At 30.1% G+C, this 15,603-nt stretch overlaps 3 protein-coding genes across 3 annotated transcripts; 2 read left to right on the forward strand and 1 right to left on the reverse strand.

Moving 5' to 3' along the window:
* Positions 1-2,532: 2,532 nt before the first annotated feature.
* Positions 2,533-5,684, forward strand: LOC130900099 (pre-mRNA-splicing factor 38B-like). The gene is made up of 3 exons (XM_057810447.1): positions 2,533-3,231; positions 3,882-4,895; positions 5,393-5,684. The coding sequence occupies exons 1-3, from the start codon at positions 2,972-2,974 to the stop codon at positions 5,442-5,444; spliced, it is 1,326 nt and encodes a 441-aa protein (XP_057666430.1). The 5' UTR covers positions 2,533-2,971; the 3' UTR covers positions 5,445-5,684.
* Positions 5,685-7,345: 1,661 nt separating this feature from the next.
* Positions 7,346-12,366, reverse strand: LOC130900301 (RINT1-like protein). Its single transcript, XM_057810819.1, has 10 exons — positions 11,623-12,366; positions 11,333-11,568; positions 11,112-11,282; positions 10,683-10,970; positions 10,219-10,324; positions 9,910-10,135; positions 9,520-9,854; positions 9,155-9,384; positions 8,780-9,079; positions 7,346-8,046 (listed from the first exon to the last, which is right to left on the reverse strand). The coding sequence occupies exons 1-10, from the start codon at positions 11,764-11,766 to the stop codon at positions 7,836-7,838; spliced, it is 2,247 nt and encodes a 748-aa protein (XP_057666802.1). The 5' UTR covers positions 11,767-12,366; the 3' UTR covers positions 7,346-7,835.
* Positions 12,367-12,437: 71 nt separating this feature from the next.
* LOC130900304 (coiled-coil domain-containing protein 112-like) lies at positions 12,438-14,162 on the forward strand. Its single transcript, XM_057810824.1, has one exon. It carries the CDS (start codon positions 12,529-12,531, stop codon positions 13,843-13,845), a length of 1,317 nt encoding a protein of 438 aa, XP_057666807.1. The 5' UTR covers positions 12,438-12,528; the 3' UTR covers positions 13,846-14,162.
* The last annotated feature ends 1,441 nt before the right edge of the window (positions 14,163-15,603 follow it).

Genomic DNA, 15,603 nt, shown 5'->3' on the forward strand with positions numbered 1-15,603 from the left:
TTACATAATGTAGTTTGATCATAATAAGCAAACGTACTTACTTAATTAGTAACTTTTCATTTAAATTATAACCTTTTTGCTTATAAACCAGTATTTCCAAATTAGTGTGGTGGCTATTTCAAAATGCTACTAACCTCAATTTGTAAATGTGTACAAACGTACTATTTGTAAATGTTAATGGATAATAATTGGATTAATACTCAAAATTTGGTGAATTTTTTATTTTAATAGGTTATAATTTCGTAGCAAGCTTTACTAATGACTACCGATGTTAAAGGCCGATTCGTAAACTTGACTTTTCGTTTACTGCTGTCGTTTGACGTTCGTAGAAATTTCCACATCCCATTCATAAACTTGACGTTGATGTCGTTAACCTAAAAATTTTGTTATTTTCTTTGACGTCTATACTGCTTTTTGGTTTGTGTTTTTTGTTTTTAATCCGGTATTTATGGATCTTTATTATGAGTTTATGAATCTGGAATAAAATAAAAAATTTTGCGTTTGTCAATTATCGTTATTGACAGTTGACAACCGTCCAGCATGCGCACATGAGTTTTCAAATAAGAGCGAAAACTACGTCAAATCGTCAATTATTTTTAAATAAGCTGCATAAATATATCTATCATTACTCATATGGTGAATTTTTATTTCCACTTTTTTCTGTATATCAACTTTTTATTGTTTTATCACCGAGCAACCTTTAAAAAGTGCGATGTTTATATTTCAATTCAAAGTAGTTTTGTTTTGTAAGTAAACGTTTAATAAGGTTATGTGCTTTCCTTCGATCTACAAAAACACATAAATTAAATGTACTCTGAGAAAAGTAGTTTTTCGAATGATTATATTGGTGTGTCAGTCTCATAAACGATTTCATCATTGTATTTATTCCAAATTGAACAAAAAATATGTTGAACATTTTAAAATTTCAATGTAATTGTACAACACTGGATTCAATAAAATTATTACACTTCAATCTATTTGAACTAGATATATTTTCTAATTGCAAAATATTTGAAAATTTTGACAGTGTAGGGACGCAGATGTGAAGTATATAGCAGTTGAGGTATGCAGAAAACAGATAAGGGACATCCATTATTAAATTCTTGAACCACTTGTGTGTCGAGGGCGATACACATGTGTGAAGATAAATTTTCTAAACTTGAACAAATTGCTTTCAATTGGTAAAAGATGGAACGTGGGCGAATAGAGGGTAATTTATAATCTACCCTTTAGTGGAATGAGGTGTAGGAAAAACATTTTCAACTAAAGATAATTTTTAACTCGAAATGAATTTTTTAGTTGAAGAATTACTTAAAAAATAAAACAAAAATTCTCGTTAAATGACTTCCATTCACCTTGGTGCTTGAAGTATTTCAAAAAGGATCATATTGCTGTATAGATCATTTCGAGTAACGTCATTTGAGACTTCGGCCATATTGTCGTGATGGACAAAGACTTTATTTCATTTGTGAATAGAGAATTGCTTGTTTCGAGCGTTTTTTGATTGAAATGAATATCTCTTAACAAAAAAACACGAGAATAAAACACCAATATAACCATAATTTTAATGTAAATAACGCAATATTTGACTCCCAAGACAATATAGCGGCTGGTTGTGACGTCATCTCCAAATGACACCTATTTAGTAATGTTCATAATTACGATGCTATAATCTTTTTAACTTTCCTAACCTTGCTATAGGTACCTCTTGGTTTGATTCTTCTCATACACCAGTTACTTTCCAATTTTTAAATTTAGCAAATCCTTTTTTTTTCAAGAAATCGTTTTTGTTCAGGAATAAACGCGCTTTTATAAAAATTCTCCAACGATTTTAGGTAATTTTTATGTAGTGGGTTGGTACCCCTGAATAACAGTTCCAATTTGACAGCTAACTGATCGATGCATTCTTAGTATAAAACCCTCGTAACAGGCCATTCCAGCATTCATTTCTTCCTTTAGAGCTCTTGCTGGAATGAAAAGCCTTCTGTCACTTGTATTTTAATATACTATTCACAAATCGAGTCTAAGATCAGTCGCATATAACAGACTTTTGTTGTGTATTAGTCATAGAATTAATATTGTTTACCAGTTTCTGTCTTTCTTCTTCTGTTTTCATCACTTGAAACTTCGCCGTCATGGTAATCAAATCAGAATAGATTAGAAAGAAATAGAGAGTCCACTTTAACGAGTTCCCATACTTCGCTCTCTCTATCTATAATATTAGTTCTATGGTATTAGTAACCGATCCCACAAAGTACAAGATGGAGACGACACATCACGTGACAAAACCAACAAGACTTTCGCTTTATTGTAAAAACATACTTAATATCGTGATTAGTGTTTTATACTGTTATTTTGATGTTCAGACGGATTTAAAATTGTGTGTTTTGTTTCTAAATATTGTGTCGTGTGTTTTTCATTTATATAACATTCTACAGGTAAGTGTAAACAGTGCAGTACTTTAATCAGTTTTCTGATAAACGTATTAGATCCGAAATTTTTGTGAGTTCGGTCCTGACGTTCAGAATTGTCAAGTTGTTATGGATAAGTTACGTTGATTTGCATCCTCGTAGATCTTCATCACTTATTGATGAAATTTTCGCGTTTGTAAGCGTTATAAGTATTTTATTTACTTAAGAATAACATTTTTGTCTGCGTGAAACATTCACTATAGTACAACAACCCTTTTAAAATATGACAGTGTATTTTCCACTATATCACGAGAAGTAAATCACATACTCAAATTGATTTAAACCACACACATAGTTTGGTACAAATAGCTTTTTAACAAGTTAACAGCTAACCAACCATGAAATTGAACTGCTCAAAAGATATAAATACCAAGTTCTTCCAAGAGGTCCATTCAGAACGTCGCAGAGTATCACAAAATAACAGCCCCGATCATCGTAGACCAACTTGACTACACAAGCCACATTGAACAAGAAAGAGTTTTTTAGTTTACTTCACCGAAATGTTACCGTTTAAAAAATCTACCAGCAAGACCGTTATTATCCTACTGATATTTTTTATTTCAACTTGTTTTGGATTTTTGGAGAATCTAAATAGAGATTATCAATCTCGTAGAAGCTTTCGAAGAAGTCGCGTATCTGCAGATAGAGAATTTCGTGAAGAATTGCCTCTTCGAAGAGATAATAGTCGACGTGTTAATGAAAAAGACGTGATTTACGAAAATTTGTACGATAGGCGAAGCTTTAGAACTGGTACTGACAGGTACATTAAAAATTTGTTTTTATATAGTTTATTGAGATAAATTTATAATGCAATATTATGAGGTTGATATAATTTAAAAGAAGGGTTAAAGTCTGGGTGTTGTACGTCGTCTATGTTATTCATTTGTCCAAAATATTAAACTTCGGTAGATGTTCGTACTTCAACATTCTTTATATTAAGTAAGAATTAACTTTATCTCCTATTCCTCAATCATCAAGGTCTAAAAGGAATTTTAAAATAAATTGCCTATTTACTTCCATTATAATTCTTTGACCTTCGGACGCCATTAAACAGCTGATCGTGACGTTGATGGTTTAAGTTAAAAGAATAGAGATGGGAGAAAACATAAAACGATAACGGAATGAAAAAAACCGAACTAGAAATTTGGAAAAATATAATTCCCTACGCTATAGTATTATTTTATTTTCCGTTTTTTATAACTTTTTATCATACGTAACTAAATTTTAATTGTCTCTCTACAAAAAGTTTTTCAGAACTTCGATTCACTTGCCTCGCTTCGGTTCCTGTTATTAATTTTATCGAATTTTTGATTGAAGCGTATCACCTCTCACAAAGTTATCAAAATAGTGCAAATACCAGAGGAGTTTGATGTGTTTTAGTACTTTTCTTCACTTTATTCTCAATTTCAGACAATTCAGAAATCAAGACAGAGATCGCGTATCAAATATCCAAGATAGACATCTTGTAGAGAGATCTGACAACAGGGTTACAGATCATAACCGTTCTCAACTAGATAGATCGAGATCTCTTATACAAAATGATAGAAGAACGAATGGATTCGACAGGAATATTCGGCGAGAACGTGACCGAAACTTGGAGATTCGAAATGGAAACGAAAGAAAAATTTCGACCGGAAAAACCGTCGAACCTGAACGGTTTTCTCGCGACATTAGAGAACGCAGAAACGACGCTAGACAAAGCAGGAATCTTGCCTCTAGGATCAGTTATCGTGAAGGAAGTTTAGAAGAACGCCGTCGTCACCGAGTAGGTGTCGAAAGCACCCAGTTAACTCGTGCTCGAGTTGTCAGATATCGGCGAAATGTGGAAAATCGTCAATGCGATTTAAATCGAAAAGAAACGCAACGTTCTGGTGGTACTAAATATGTTCCGATGGTAATTCGAGAATCCAGGGTACGAGATGGCGAAAGACATTCCAGACAATACCGATATGGTACTTTGAACGAAAATAGAAATCCTTCCGTGAATCGAGATGATTCCAGACGTACAAGAACTAGGAATATTTATAGAAACGATTATGTAGCAAGAGATCGTGTTCTTAATGGACCAATTTCAACTCATTCGTCTAGGAATGATGTTTATAGAGCCGCTTCGTCTAGAAGAGACTCCGCTAGACAAGTATCGAACGCTCGAATCAATTCTAGGAACACCGAAAACGACTCTAGCTCTTCGAGACGGTTTGTGCCAGTTAGGTCGAATCAGAGGGCAACGCGACAATCTATAGATCAAAGTCGATCTGTACAATCCGTAGACCGACGTTCTGTACCAGTTGTTGAATACTTACCAAACGAAAATTTGGTTCGGAAATTGAAGTTCGATGTTTTGGCTAACGTCATACAAGTCATACTCGGTGTTTACTTGATTGGGCAGATATTCGCGCATTCTTCAAAGAAAAAACTTTTTGGGTGAGTAGAATTCCATTTGGTACTTTTATCTACACTACACTTAACTAATTTATTTAAATTACGACTGCGACTATTTATTATAAACTAACTAAACTGCACTACATATACTCCTTGTATATTTCAAAATAATTCTCAAAAGATCTAGAAAAATAAATCGAAATCAATCAAAGTTATTTAGATTTAGGCGTTTCATGCATGTTTTTATTACAATTTGTAGAAAAAAATACTTTTAAAAGCACTAGATGGTTTATACTGATTGATTTATCAAAATGGATAAGATAAATTTCAACACACAGTATATATTTTTTTCTAATTTCATCACACACTCCACTACTACACTATTCACTAATTTATATTCACTAGTTATGATTAGAGTTCTCTTTTGTTAAACTTTCACATATCTTGGGTTTATTCGGTATAACCAAAAATGTTATTTCTCAAAATTCGTCGCAGATTTGTTAAAAACCATAAAATAAACTGTTTTATCTTTGTTTTAGATATCAAAGTGTATTACCTTCTTGGTATTCCGTAAAGGATAAATTGGATTAATTGTTTTATGTTTTTATTTTGAGGCAATTACTGAACTGATGACAACCGCTATGCTCTAAGGTACCTGATGTAGATTTAACATTAATAGTAGTTAATATTTATGGAAAATAAACATATTCACAACATCTTTCATCTCAAAGTCTATCAAAATCTCGGAATAGAATATTCATTATTATAAATATATGTATAAACGTATTCAGAATGTTATTAAATGTAGTTAGCTAATAAATATTAAAAAAAGAGTTTATAGTTTTTTTTTTCTAGTGGAATACAAACCCCCATTTACCTCAATATAAACAAACATTACAAAATGAGCATCATCTAATAAATGGAATCCAAAGTCGATTTTCCATTTCGAGTTTGAGTTACGAAATGTCATTTTTAGATTCTTTTGCTCTACTATTTCCTGGAGACAATAATATGATTGACCAAATTCCATTTTTGGTGATTTTTTCTGTTGCCACCACATTTGATCAACTACTAGACCACCAACTGTATAATAAAAGTTATAAACCATCAAAAAAGAACATCTAGATTACAAGAGGACTATTAGAACTGCTTCAATGGAGCTGTCAAAACATTAAAATTCCAAATGACTCTCAGTTCCTCCAAGTTCTGTAATTTAAGTAGTTCAAATGTACCAAAAAACAAATTTATTCATTTCCTTATACTCGTTGTTATACCATGGCTAGTTTACCATATCATATAATCTACTAGTACACTAACTGTATAATAAAAGTTATAAACCTTCAAAAAAGAACATCTAGATTACAAGAGGACTATTAGAACTGCTTCAATGGAGCTGTCAAAACATTAAAATTCCAAATGACTCTCAGTTCCTCCAAGTTCTGTAATTCAAGTAGTTCAAATGTACCAAAAAACAAATTTATTCATTTCCTTATACTCGTTGTTATACCATGGCTAGTTTACCATATCATATAATCTACTAGTACACTAACTGTATAATAAAAGTTATAAACCTTCAAAAAAGAACATCTAGATTACAAGAGGACTATTAGAACTGCTTCAATGGAGCTGTCAAAACATTAAAATTCCAAATGACTCTCAGTTCCTCCAAGTTCTGTAATTTAAGTAGTTCAAATGTACCAAAAAACAAATTTATTCATTTCCTTATACTCGTTGTTATACCATGGCTAGTTTACCATATCATATAATCTACTAGTACACTAACTGTATAATAAAAGTTATAAACCTCCAAAAAAGAACATCTAGATTACAAGAGGACTATTAGAACTGCTTCAATGGAGCTGTCAAAACATTAAAATGCCAAATAACTCTCAGTTCCTCAACGTTCTGTAATTTAAGTAGTTCAAATGTACCAAAAAACAAATTTATTCATTTCCTTATACTCGTTGTTATACCATGGCTAGTTTACCATATCATATAATCTACTAGTACACTAACTGTATAATAAAAGTTCTAAACCTCCAAAAAAGAACATCTAGATTACAAGAGGACTATTAGAACTGCTTCAATGGAGCTGTCAAAACATTAAAATGCCAAATAACTCTCAGTTCCTCCAAGTTCTGTAATTTAAGTAGTTCAAATGTACCAAAAAACAAATTTATTCATTTCCTTATACTCGTTGTTATACCATGGCTAGTTTACTATATCATATAATCTACTAGTACACTAACTGTATAATAAAAGTTATAACCCCACAAAAAAGAACATCTAGTTTACACGAGGACTACTAGAACTGCTTCTATGGGGCAGTCAAAACATTAAAACCCCAAATGACTCAGTTTACAAGTTCTGTTAATTCAAGTAGTTGAAATCAGATCTAAGTTGTTATTTTTACTATAAAAATTTTTTTTTTCAGTAATCTTATTAAAATAACTAATTTTTTATGTAATTTGAAAAAAAAATAAAATACATCACTAGTTTCTGACTATATATTATTGTTGAAACAAATAATTTGAGATAAACAAGTAACAAGCAATAAAATTCAACAACTATCTCATATTTTAACAAAAAAAAAACAATACAGAGAGAAACAATTAAAATAATTTCAATAAAATTTGGTTTGCAGTTTGATATTTACAAAAATAATCAAAATTACTTTATGTAGTAGCTAGATCGATATTAATTTGTTAAAAATACCAAATTATGGATTAAAAATGCAAATGATGAATATAAAAACAATTAAATATGTTTGCAGAAGCAATTATCTCATTAAAAAATAATCAAAATTCAATTTAAATTTCAAAACGAAGATTGTTTTAAGAGATTTTAAACAAACTTAGTAAAAACAAACTTAAAACTTTGAATTATGCATTTAACATTCTACTTAAGGGTCGTATTAACCCCTAGAAGTTGGTGTTTACAATATATTATTAGGTTTTTAATTGATTTTCAAATATATTATTATTAATCGATATCAAGCCTGTTTGTAATATCATCTCTCTGATTCAAAACTTTAACGGCTATATTAGGTTCGAAATAATTAACCCCAACGTCTTTTAACATTTTATTTCTGGTATCTTCAACTCCTGTAGCTCCTTCTAAAGCGAGTAAAGTTTCTCGAAGTAACAAGGCACTACCTTTTTTTAAATTTAGTAAATTACACGACTCCATAACTCTAAAACATATCAAATCAGTAGGTAATAGAGACAAAAAATTTATATCTTTTTGAAATGAATTTTTATATAAAATTCTTTATACAGTAAAAATGAAGATATTGAAAAATCAAGAGAATCATGTCACTTTTTGAACCAAAAATAGAAGTTTTATACAACGCCCTGTATCTAATGAACCACTCATGATGGAGATATGAATATTTGGGAGTCCGTAGAAAAAAAGTTTCTGATTTTACTCAACTTTTTTTGAAAATTCTATATTAAGTGAAACTTGAGATATTTTTGTAAATAAAGGGAATCGTATCAATTTTTGAACCAAAAATAGAACTTTCATACAACGCCCTGTATCTAGTAAATCATTGATGATAGAGGTATGAAAATTGGGGAGCTCGTAGAAGAAATGTTTCTGATTCTACTGAACTTTTTTTGCAAATTCTATATTTAATAAAACTTGAGATTTTTGAAAATAAAGAGAGTGATGTCACTTTTTAAGCCAAAAATAGAAGTTTTATTCAGCGCCTTGTATCTAGTGAACCACTCATGATGGAAATATGAAAACTAGGGACCTCGTAGTAAAAACGTTTTTTTAAATAAATATTTGAATTTGATTGTTTCAAGATTTGGGTATCAATGGTAATTAGTGGGAGATATCTTAAACAAAGAATAGTTACGATACAATTTGGCTAGAAAAATTTAGGTGTATTTGGTAATATTAAAACAAAATCGAAAACTCACTGTGTAAAATAATTCTGCGGCCTTTCACTGAATTGTAAAAACAAAGGAATCAAATTTCTAGTAACATCGAATTTGAATTGAAGCGCCCCACCTGCGCTGAATCGATTATCCAATACCAAATATTCGAACAAATATGTATCCAATTGTTCTGCTATTGAACGCCAAACGAACGTAAATAATTTACTCTGCAAACTTTTTTGAAGCTGGTGTAATCGTTTCGATAAAATTTCAAACATTGGACAAGCCGTTTGCGTTAAGGAGAGACTACGGAATTCCTTTTCTACTTTCATTCTCGACCAACTGAAATTTAACGAAATAAGTAAAATTTAGTATCAACAATATTTTTATTGAAACTATTAACAGTACAAAACATACCTTTCTCTTCTATAATCTCTGCTAGCAAATTTTACTTCCGTTATAACACTTTCGGAAAGATTATTCAAATTGTCTTTCCTCATATGGATGTATAAAGACAACGTTTCTGCGAAAACTGTATCAGTTTCGGTATCACAGATTGGAGTATCATCGAAATCTGATAATATCGGGCTCGTTGGTTGGTTAACAGTTTCAAATTGATTTTTATAATAATACAGACTCAAATAATGCTAAAAAAATAAATAATAACAATGAAAAAGTTGAAGAAGTGCTTGATGAAATGTTTCATTGTGTCCACAAACATCTCTTGACTATTTACACGTAACTATTACCCACTCTCCCTAAGTTTAAACACTTATACTTACTAACATAGCTCCCCAATCGATTAAAACGTTTTCAATGTAATAAATACTGTTAACTATTGAAGGTATTTTTGATTCTATTATATCACCTTTTTCTGCGTTGACCAATTGTAATAATCTAACTCTAAAATCATCTAATAATTCTAATTGTAAATCCAAAAATTGTAATCTGTGTCCTGGTTGAGATAGTACCTCATATCTTTCCGTGATGGTCTGTAATAATGTGATAAATGCATCTGCGCAAGTGGTTATTTTCAAATCTTCTACGTCTGAGGTTAAAGGGTCAAAAGCATCTGGAGCGTTTGGAGGAAGCATTGCATCCATTTTTTCAGTAGCGTCTAAAAAATTTATTTAAAAAGTAATCCAGTGATGATATGTTCAGTTATTTTTTACATTTTTTCTCCATTGCCAGCCATTTATCAATTACTTGGGCTTGGGTTAAAACCACTAGAATACTAGGTTGATTTGCAGGATAATCGTAAGTTTCACGCAATTCTTTATCGAAACCCAAAGCCTCATCTACTGAATGAGAAAATGTAAAATCATCAAACTGCAAATTAGGTAAATCAGAATATAATTTCTCGACTGCTATTTGTACTAGACCCCTGATGAATTCTATCTAAAACCATTTCATGGGATTAAAAGTATTTGTTTAATCTATTTCATAGAGTAAAATAATGTACCACGAATTTGTTAACTTACCCTAACATCAATGTGTAATAAACCAAGTCGATCCACAACTGGTTGGATATTTTTTTCTACAAAATCTTTGTGGTCTCGAATCCATGTAAGAATCTGTGTTAAATACCTAATAAAACATTTTTATTTGGTAATTCTATCAAACTAACTGAATTAAAGTATATAAGATAGGATAAAAACTTGCAGGGGATGAAAACAGGTCCCATTCCATCTTCACCTATCTTGGAAATCTTGAAATATCAAGTTTTTGTTAATAATTGATGTTTTTAATTAGATCTTTAAATTACAAACTCGCTTTTATATACATAATAAAATCATATAAAATCTCATTAGGAAGGGAAATGTCTATTTGACATAAATAAAAGGAAATCTGCACTCAATACCAGAATAAATAGGAAAATATAAAAACTAAACAGCAATTGTTATATTTCTTATTTATTTTTTAAAATTAAAAACATTATGCTTACCATTCAGGTTTATCTACTCTATTGGTTTGTCTAGCTCCGTAGAAATGGTAAATAAACCTTTTCTTTAAGGGCTGTATCAACAAATGTATTGGTAAACATAACGGTAGAAAATATGACAACAGAGCAGTTGTCACTACAGGTTCACTACTTTCACTTGGTATTTCAATTTGAAGTAAATATTCTGATACTATTTGTAGTTTATGAATGTGACTTTGTAAAGGTACAACAAAACTAAAGTTTGCACTGACAAAAGGCCACTTAATTAGCTTCAGTATCTCATCAAAATCTCTGTAAATAAAGCTCAAATTACAAAATTACATAACAAATCAGGTCATTTCAAAATTTTTTCTACTAAACCATCAATAATTATGAATTGAAAGGGGTAAAATGGGAGTAGGTATATTATTAAATATATTGAACAAAACTTACTTTGAAAATTTTTCTTTCAATATATTATGCCAAAAATATATCGTATCTTTCAAATAATTCCTCAAATTGTTGCCACAAAAATTTTCCAAATTCCTACTAACTTCTGTTAAATTCGCAAATAGTGTGACACATTTTTCATCATCTTTATGTACTTCTTTCTGTAACTCCTGACTAAAACAATGTTGATAAAAATTTTTGGCAACAATTATTTTAAAGAATACCTGATTGAATCAATATGTAAAATAACTTTCATATACTGTAAAGTAGATTGCAATGTATTTAGTTTATGAAAAAAAGTTGTCACATCACTTCTAACCCCTTGAATTTCATTTAAATCTAGTTCTATTTGAGATATTACTTCTTTTGACCTATTAATAACATCAGTAGCATTTTGTATAAAAGTTTCCCCGTCTTTTAGGCTTACTCCGATTAATGAATCTGCGTTTGAAATATCTAGCTAAAATTAAAATATCGACATTTCAAACACTACATTATTATTATTTATACAAACCTGTTTTTCGACCTCTTCTCTTTCTTCAAGTAACTTATCACGTATTTCTAAACACTTATCCAAATCTAATAAACTTTTTCCAAACTCTTCATTTAGATTCGTAATAACGTTTCTTTTAAGTTCAATATCGAATTCATAATTCATGTTGCTATTCAGTTTATGAGTTGGCAGTAAACAACCACTTGTTTTTAAAACATATAATAACACTTTCTCTTAAATTAGTAATGCAAATGGAAACAAAAATATTATTATAGTAAATCGAAAGGGCTTGTTAATTTTTATTAAAACATTTCAAAATATAATAAAAATGTATTTGAATTGTCAATTTACGTCAATATAATAATCTTCTTTATACTGGTCTTGTTAATGAAGGCAAACTAATTATAATATGAAATTTAATTGAAAAATACATAGGAAGGTAGGTAGGGGGGGTAAACATTCGCAGTTTTTGTTTTCGAGCTAATTGTTTCAATGTCGTTCATTTTAATGTAACTTATCTCATATTTCTAAACATTGATCCAAATCTAATAAACTTTTTCACAAACTTTTGATTTAGATTTGTGATAAAGTTTCTTTCAAGTTCAATATCGAATTCATAATTCTTGTTGCTATTCAGTTTACAATTTGGCAATTAACAACCACTTGTTTTTAAAACATACAATAACACTTTACCTTAAATTAGGAATGCAAATGGAAACAAAAATATTATTATAGTAAATCGAAAGGGCTTGTTAATTTAAGGAGAAGTAGTGTTGCCAACAATAAACGAAAAAACTCAGTTCCCGCCTGATTTCAAATTGAATCGCTTTACCTCCACTTAACCTATACTAGTATAAAATTATGCTAAAGTTACCATGGAAATTGACAAAATAATAACATTGTACTCCCAATTTTTAAGAAATAATCATGTCTTTAAACGAAATAAATAAGTTGATGTGTTTTCAACAAAGTTTAGAGAAATCCATATTAAGCACGATAAATAATTTACGCAAATTTTCAAATGAAGATATAGTAGAAATATATTCAACTCAAGAAAAACAAAGAGAAGAAGAAAAGGATTTATTACAATTAGAAATTAAACAAATCACGGATAAACTATATAATAAAAAAGAATTTTTAAAAAGTAATGGTACATTGAATTCTTCAGATTTGGAACAATTTAAAAATGAAATGATATCTATTCAAGATTCCATACGTAACAGAAAAATAAACTGCAAATTAAAGCTGAAATCATTGAATATTGAATACATAGATATTATCCAAGACGTTGATTATTACACGGGAAAGATGTTGGAATGGTCTGAACCAAATAACGTTAAAGATCTTCTAAATGTTAAGGTCGATTATAATCGACCTAGCAACGACTTAAAATGTGTTGAAGTAAGAGAATTTCTGGATTTTATTAGAAAAAGTGGAGGACATGAAAACGGTTGGAGTAAAGATGACCATCAATTATTTATAAAATTCCGAAATAAATTTAAAGACACTGCGGTTGTTTGTCAGAAAATAAACGAAATATTCCCTGATAAAAGTATAGAAGACGTAAAAATCCACGACGAATGGTATAAACGATACCTTCTTCTTAAGAAAAATAAACAGGAGGCTTTAAAAAGATGGCAAGATTCAAAAAATAAAAAAACACGTTCAGTTATTACACAAAATGACATTCCAAACAATAAAATAGTCTTAAAACAACCACAGGAAGATTTAAAAGAAAAATTGAAGAAATGGCAATCAGAAAAAGAAGCAAAGATGAGAAATAGTTTACTAATGGATGAATTAAAAGAAGAAAGGAAAAGAGAATTGGACAATTTAAGAAAAAAGAAAAACGAAGAAGTGAAAAAAGCTGTTAAAGAATGGAAAGCAATTAAAATATCTTTAGAGCAAGAAAATCAATTGAAAAGAAAATATCTAGAGGAACAAGAAAAGAAGAGAAAAGCTGCTGAAGCTAATAAACTTATTAAACAATTCCAAACACAAGATGATTATCACATTTTAAAAATGAAACAACACAAAAAAAGACTAGAAGTATTATTACCAGTTAGAAGCAAATCAAGTCACGTCGCTCAAAGGGATCCCGACAGGATATTAAAACCAACAAGACAATGGATAAATAGAGTTCACGATGAAAACATTTACCCAACAGTATCAGTTATTCCTCTTAAGAAACTTCCAAAGTTACGGGTTCCAGACTGGAGAAAGAATACTGTTGGAAGTGTTTAGTCGAGTCCAGATAAAGATTATTGAGTCAAAGTGAAATCAAACTAACTCTGTTAACTAGTATTTGAGTTTCTACAAGGTTGTTGCTTGTTTTAGTTCACCGGTACCTAAGCACGTTCGGTAATAAAAATATTGATATATCAATTGGGAATTAAATTAATGATATATGGATGAAAACAATGAAACGCCTTTTTCATTATAAATATTTTTATTAACTTAAATTCAAGAAAGCCGGATTGCACCACCACCTAGCCTTTAAAATTTATATAATTACAATTTTTCAAATATACAAAAACAAAATTATATTTAAAATAGAAAAACAAGGCTTTTTCTTTTAATTGTACGATATGTTCCCGAAAGGCAAACTATAGGTATAAATATATACAATGGAATATTATAAACTTGGCCTAATACAGTGTCTACCATTTATTTAGGTGTAGCGGTTAAAGTAGAACTGAGATCGTTAATGAAAATATTATCAAATAGTAAATTCAAAAGTATCATTTTTCATAATCCGTTGAAAAAGATTATGCTTCTCAACAATATTTGCATTATGAGGTGGAATTGTCATTCAATAACTCATTTGGTACCCCAAACTATTTGATTCGTAGTATGAATTCTTAATTCACCATCATGTCGAAGAGGATCTTCGAGAGCTATGTGTGATTGGGTAGAGATGCCGAGCGTTGGACTGATTGGAGGAATGTGGTGAGGACAATGTTCTTTGAGGGCCATAGTGGTAGTAGTAGTAGTTCTTTTCTATTTTTGTACCTCTTTTACTTTTACCTGTTGTATCATAATTAGATGCTAGTCTGGTTCATAATTATCCATATTTTGATATTATTTAGAAATTTAAAAATAACAATAGCAAACATAATTGTGAGGTACTAAAATTTTAAGTAGACTTTTTGTGGTTTATGAGTCTTCGAAGGTGGAAACCTAAAGACAAGTACTCTGGCAGTACCTTTTTGGACCGAATTATTCCACAAACTTTGATATTTCTAAAATTATGAATTTTCTCACTAGTTTCTTTATAGGACACTTCCGCAGGGGTACTTTACTTAGTTCAAAAATTCTTAGCTATTACAAGCATACACAGAAAATGGCTGTAGGAGAAAAAATCTAAGAATTGATTAGGACTATTTAGGGAGTATAATCAATCTAAAGCTTACAGTACATGGAGCTAAAACTAGCAGCTACAGGAATCAGTCGAACAAGGAAAATTCAGGTTCGAAACAAATATCCTTAATATTAAAATACCGTAAAAGAAATTTCATTGACTTTTACCCTGAATCATCCTCATTTATTTATCAAAAAAAATTATATCCTCTACAGGGGTTGATTTAGGATAATTATCATCTTATGATGTTCCGGAACACCTTATTGAATGAAAAAATTGGATAAACCTCATTAACATTATCGATGAAAAGATCTCACAGAATTAACCTGTACAGATCATGTCTCCTATTATCCTAAATCAACCCCTGTGCAGGATATAATGTTTTTTGATAAATAAATGTCTGTGGATGAATCGGGAAAGAATCAATGAGCCTCCAACATGTTTTTTTTTACTTTTTTTTAACGAATAAAGTGTTTCCAAGTGCTAAAGTGACACAAAATCTGTAATTAAGTTGAAAATAAGACTTAATACAAATGTAATTAAATTTTTGGGGGGATTTTAGTAACAAATTTTAACTAGAACCTTGTTTCGGTAGGATTGACAAATTCCTGTTTATAATTTCTTAGCTTCTCTTGCTTTTT

The sequence above is a fragment of the Diorhabda carinulata genome, chromosome 12 (assembly GCF_026250575.1).
Source record: "Diorhabda carinulata isolate Delta chromosome 12, icDioCari1.1, whole genome shotgun sequence".
Classification (NCBI taxonomy): domain Eukaryota; kingdom Metazoa; phylum Arthropoda; class Insecta; order Coleoptera; family Chrysomelidae; genus Diorhabda; species Diorhabda carinulata.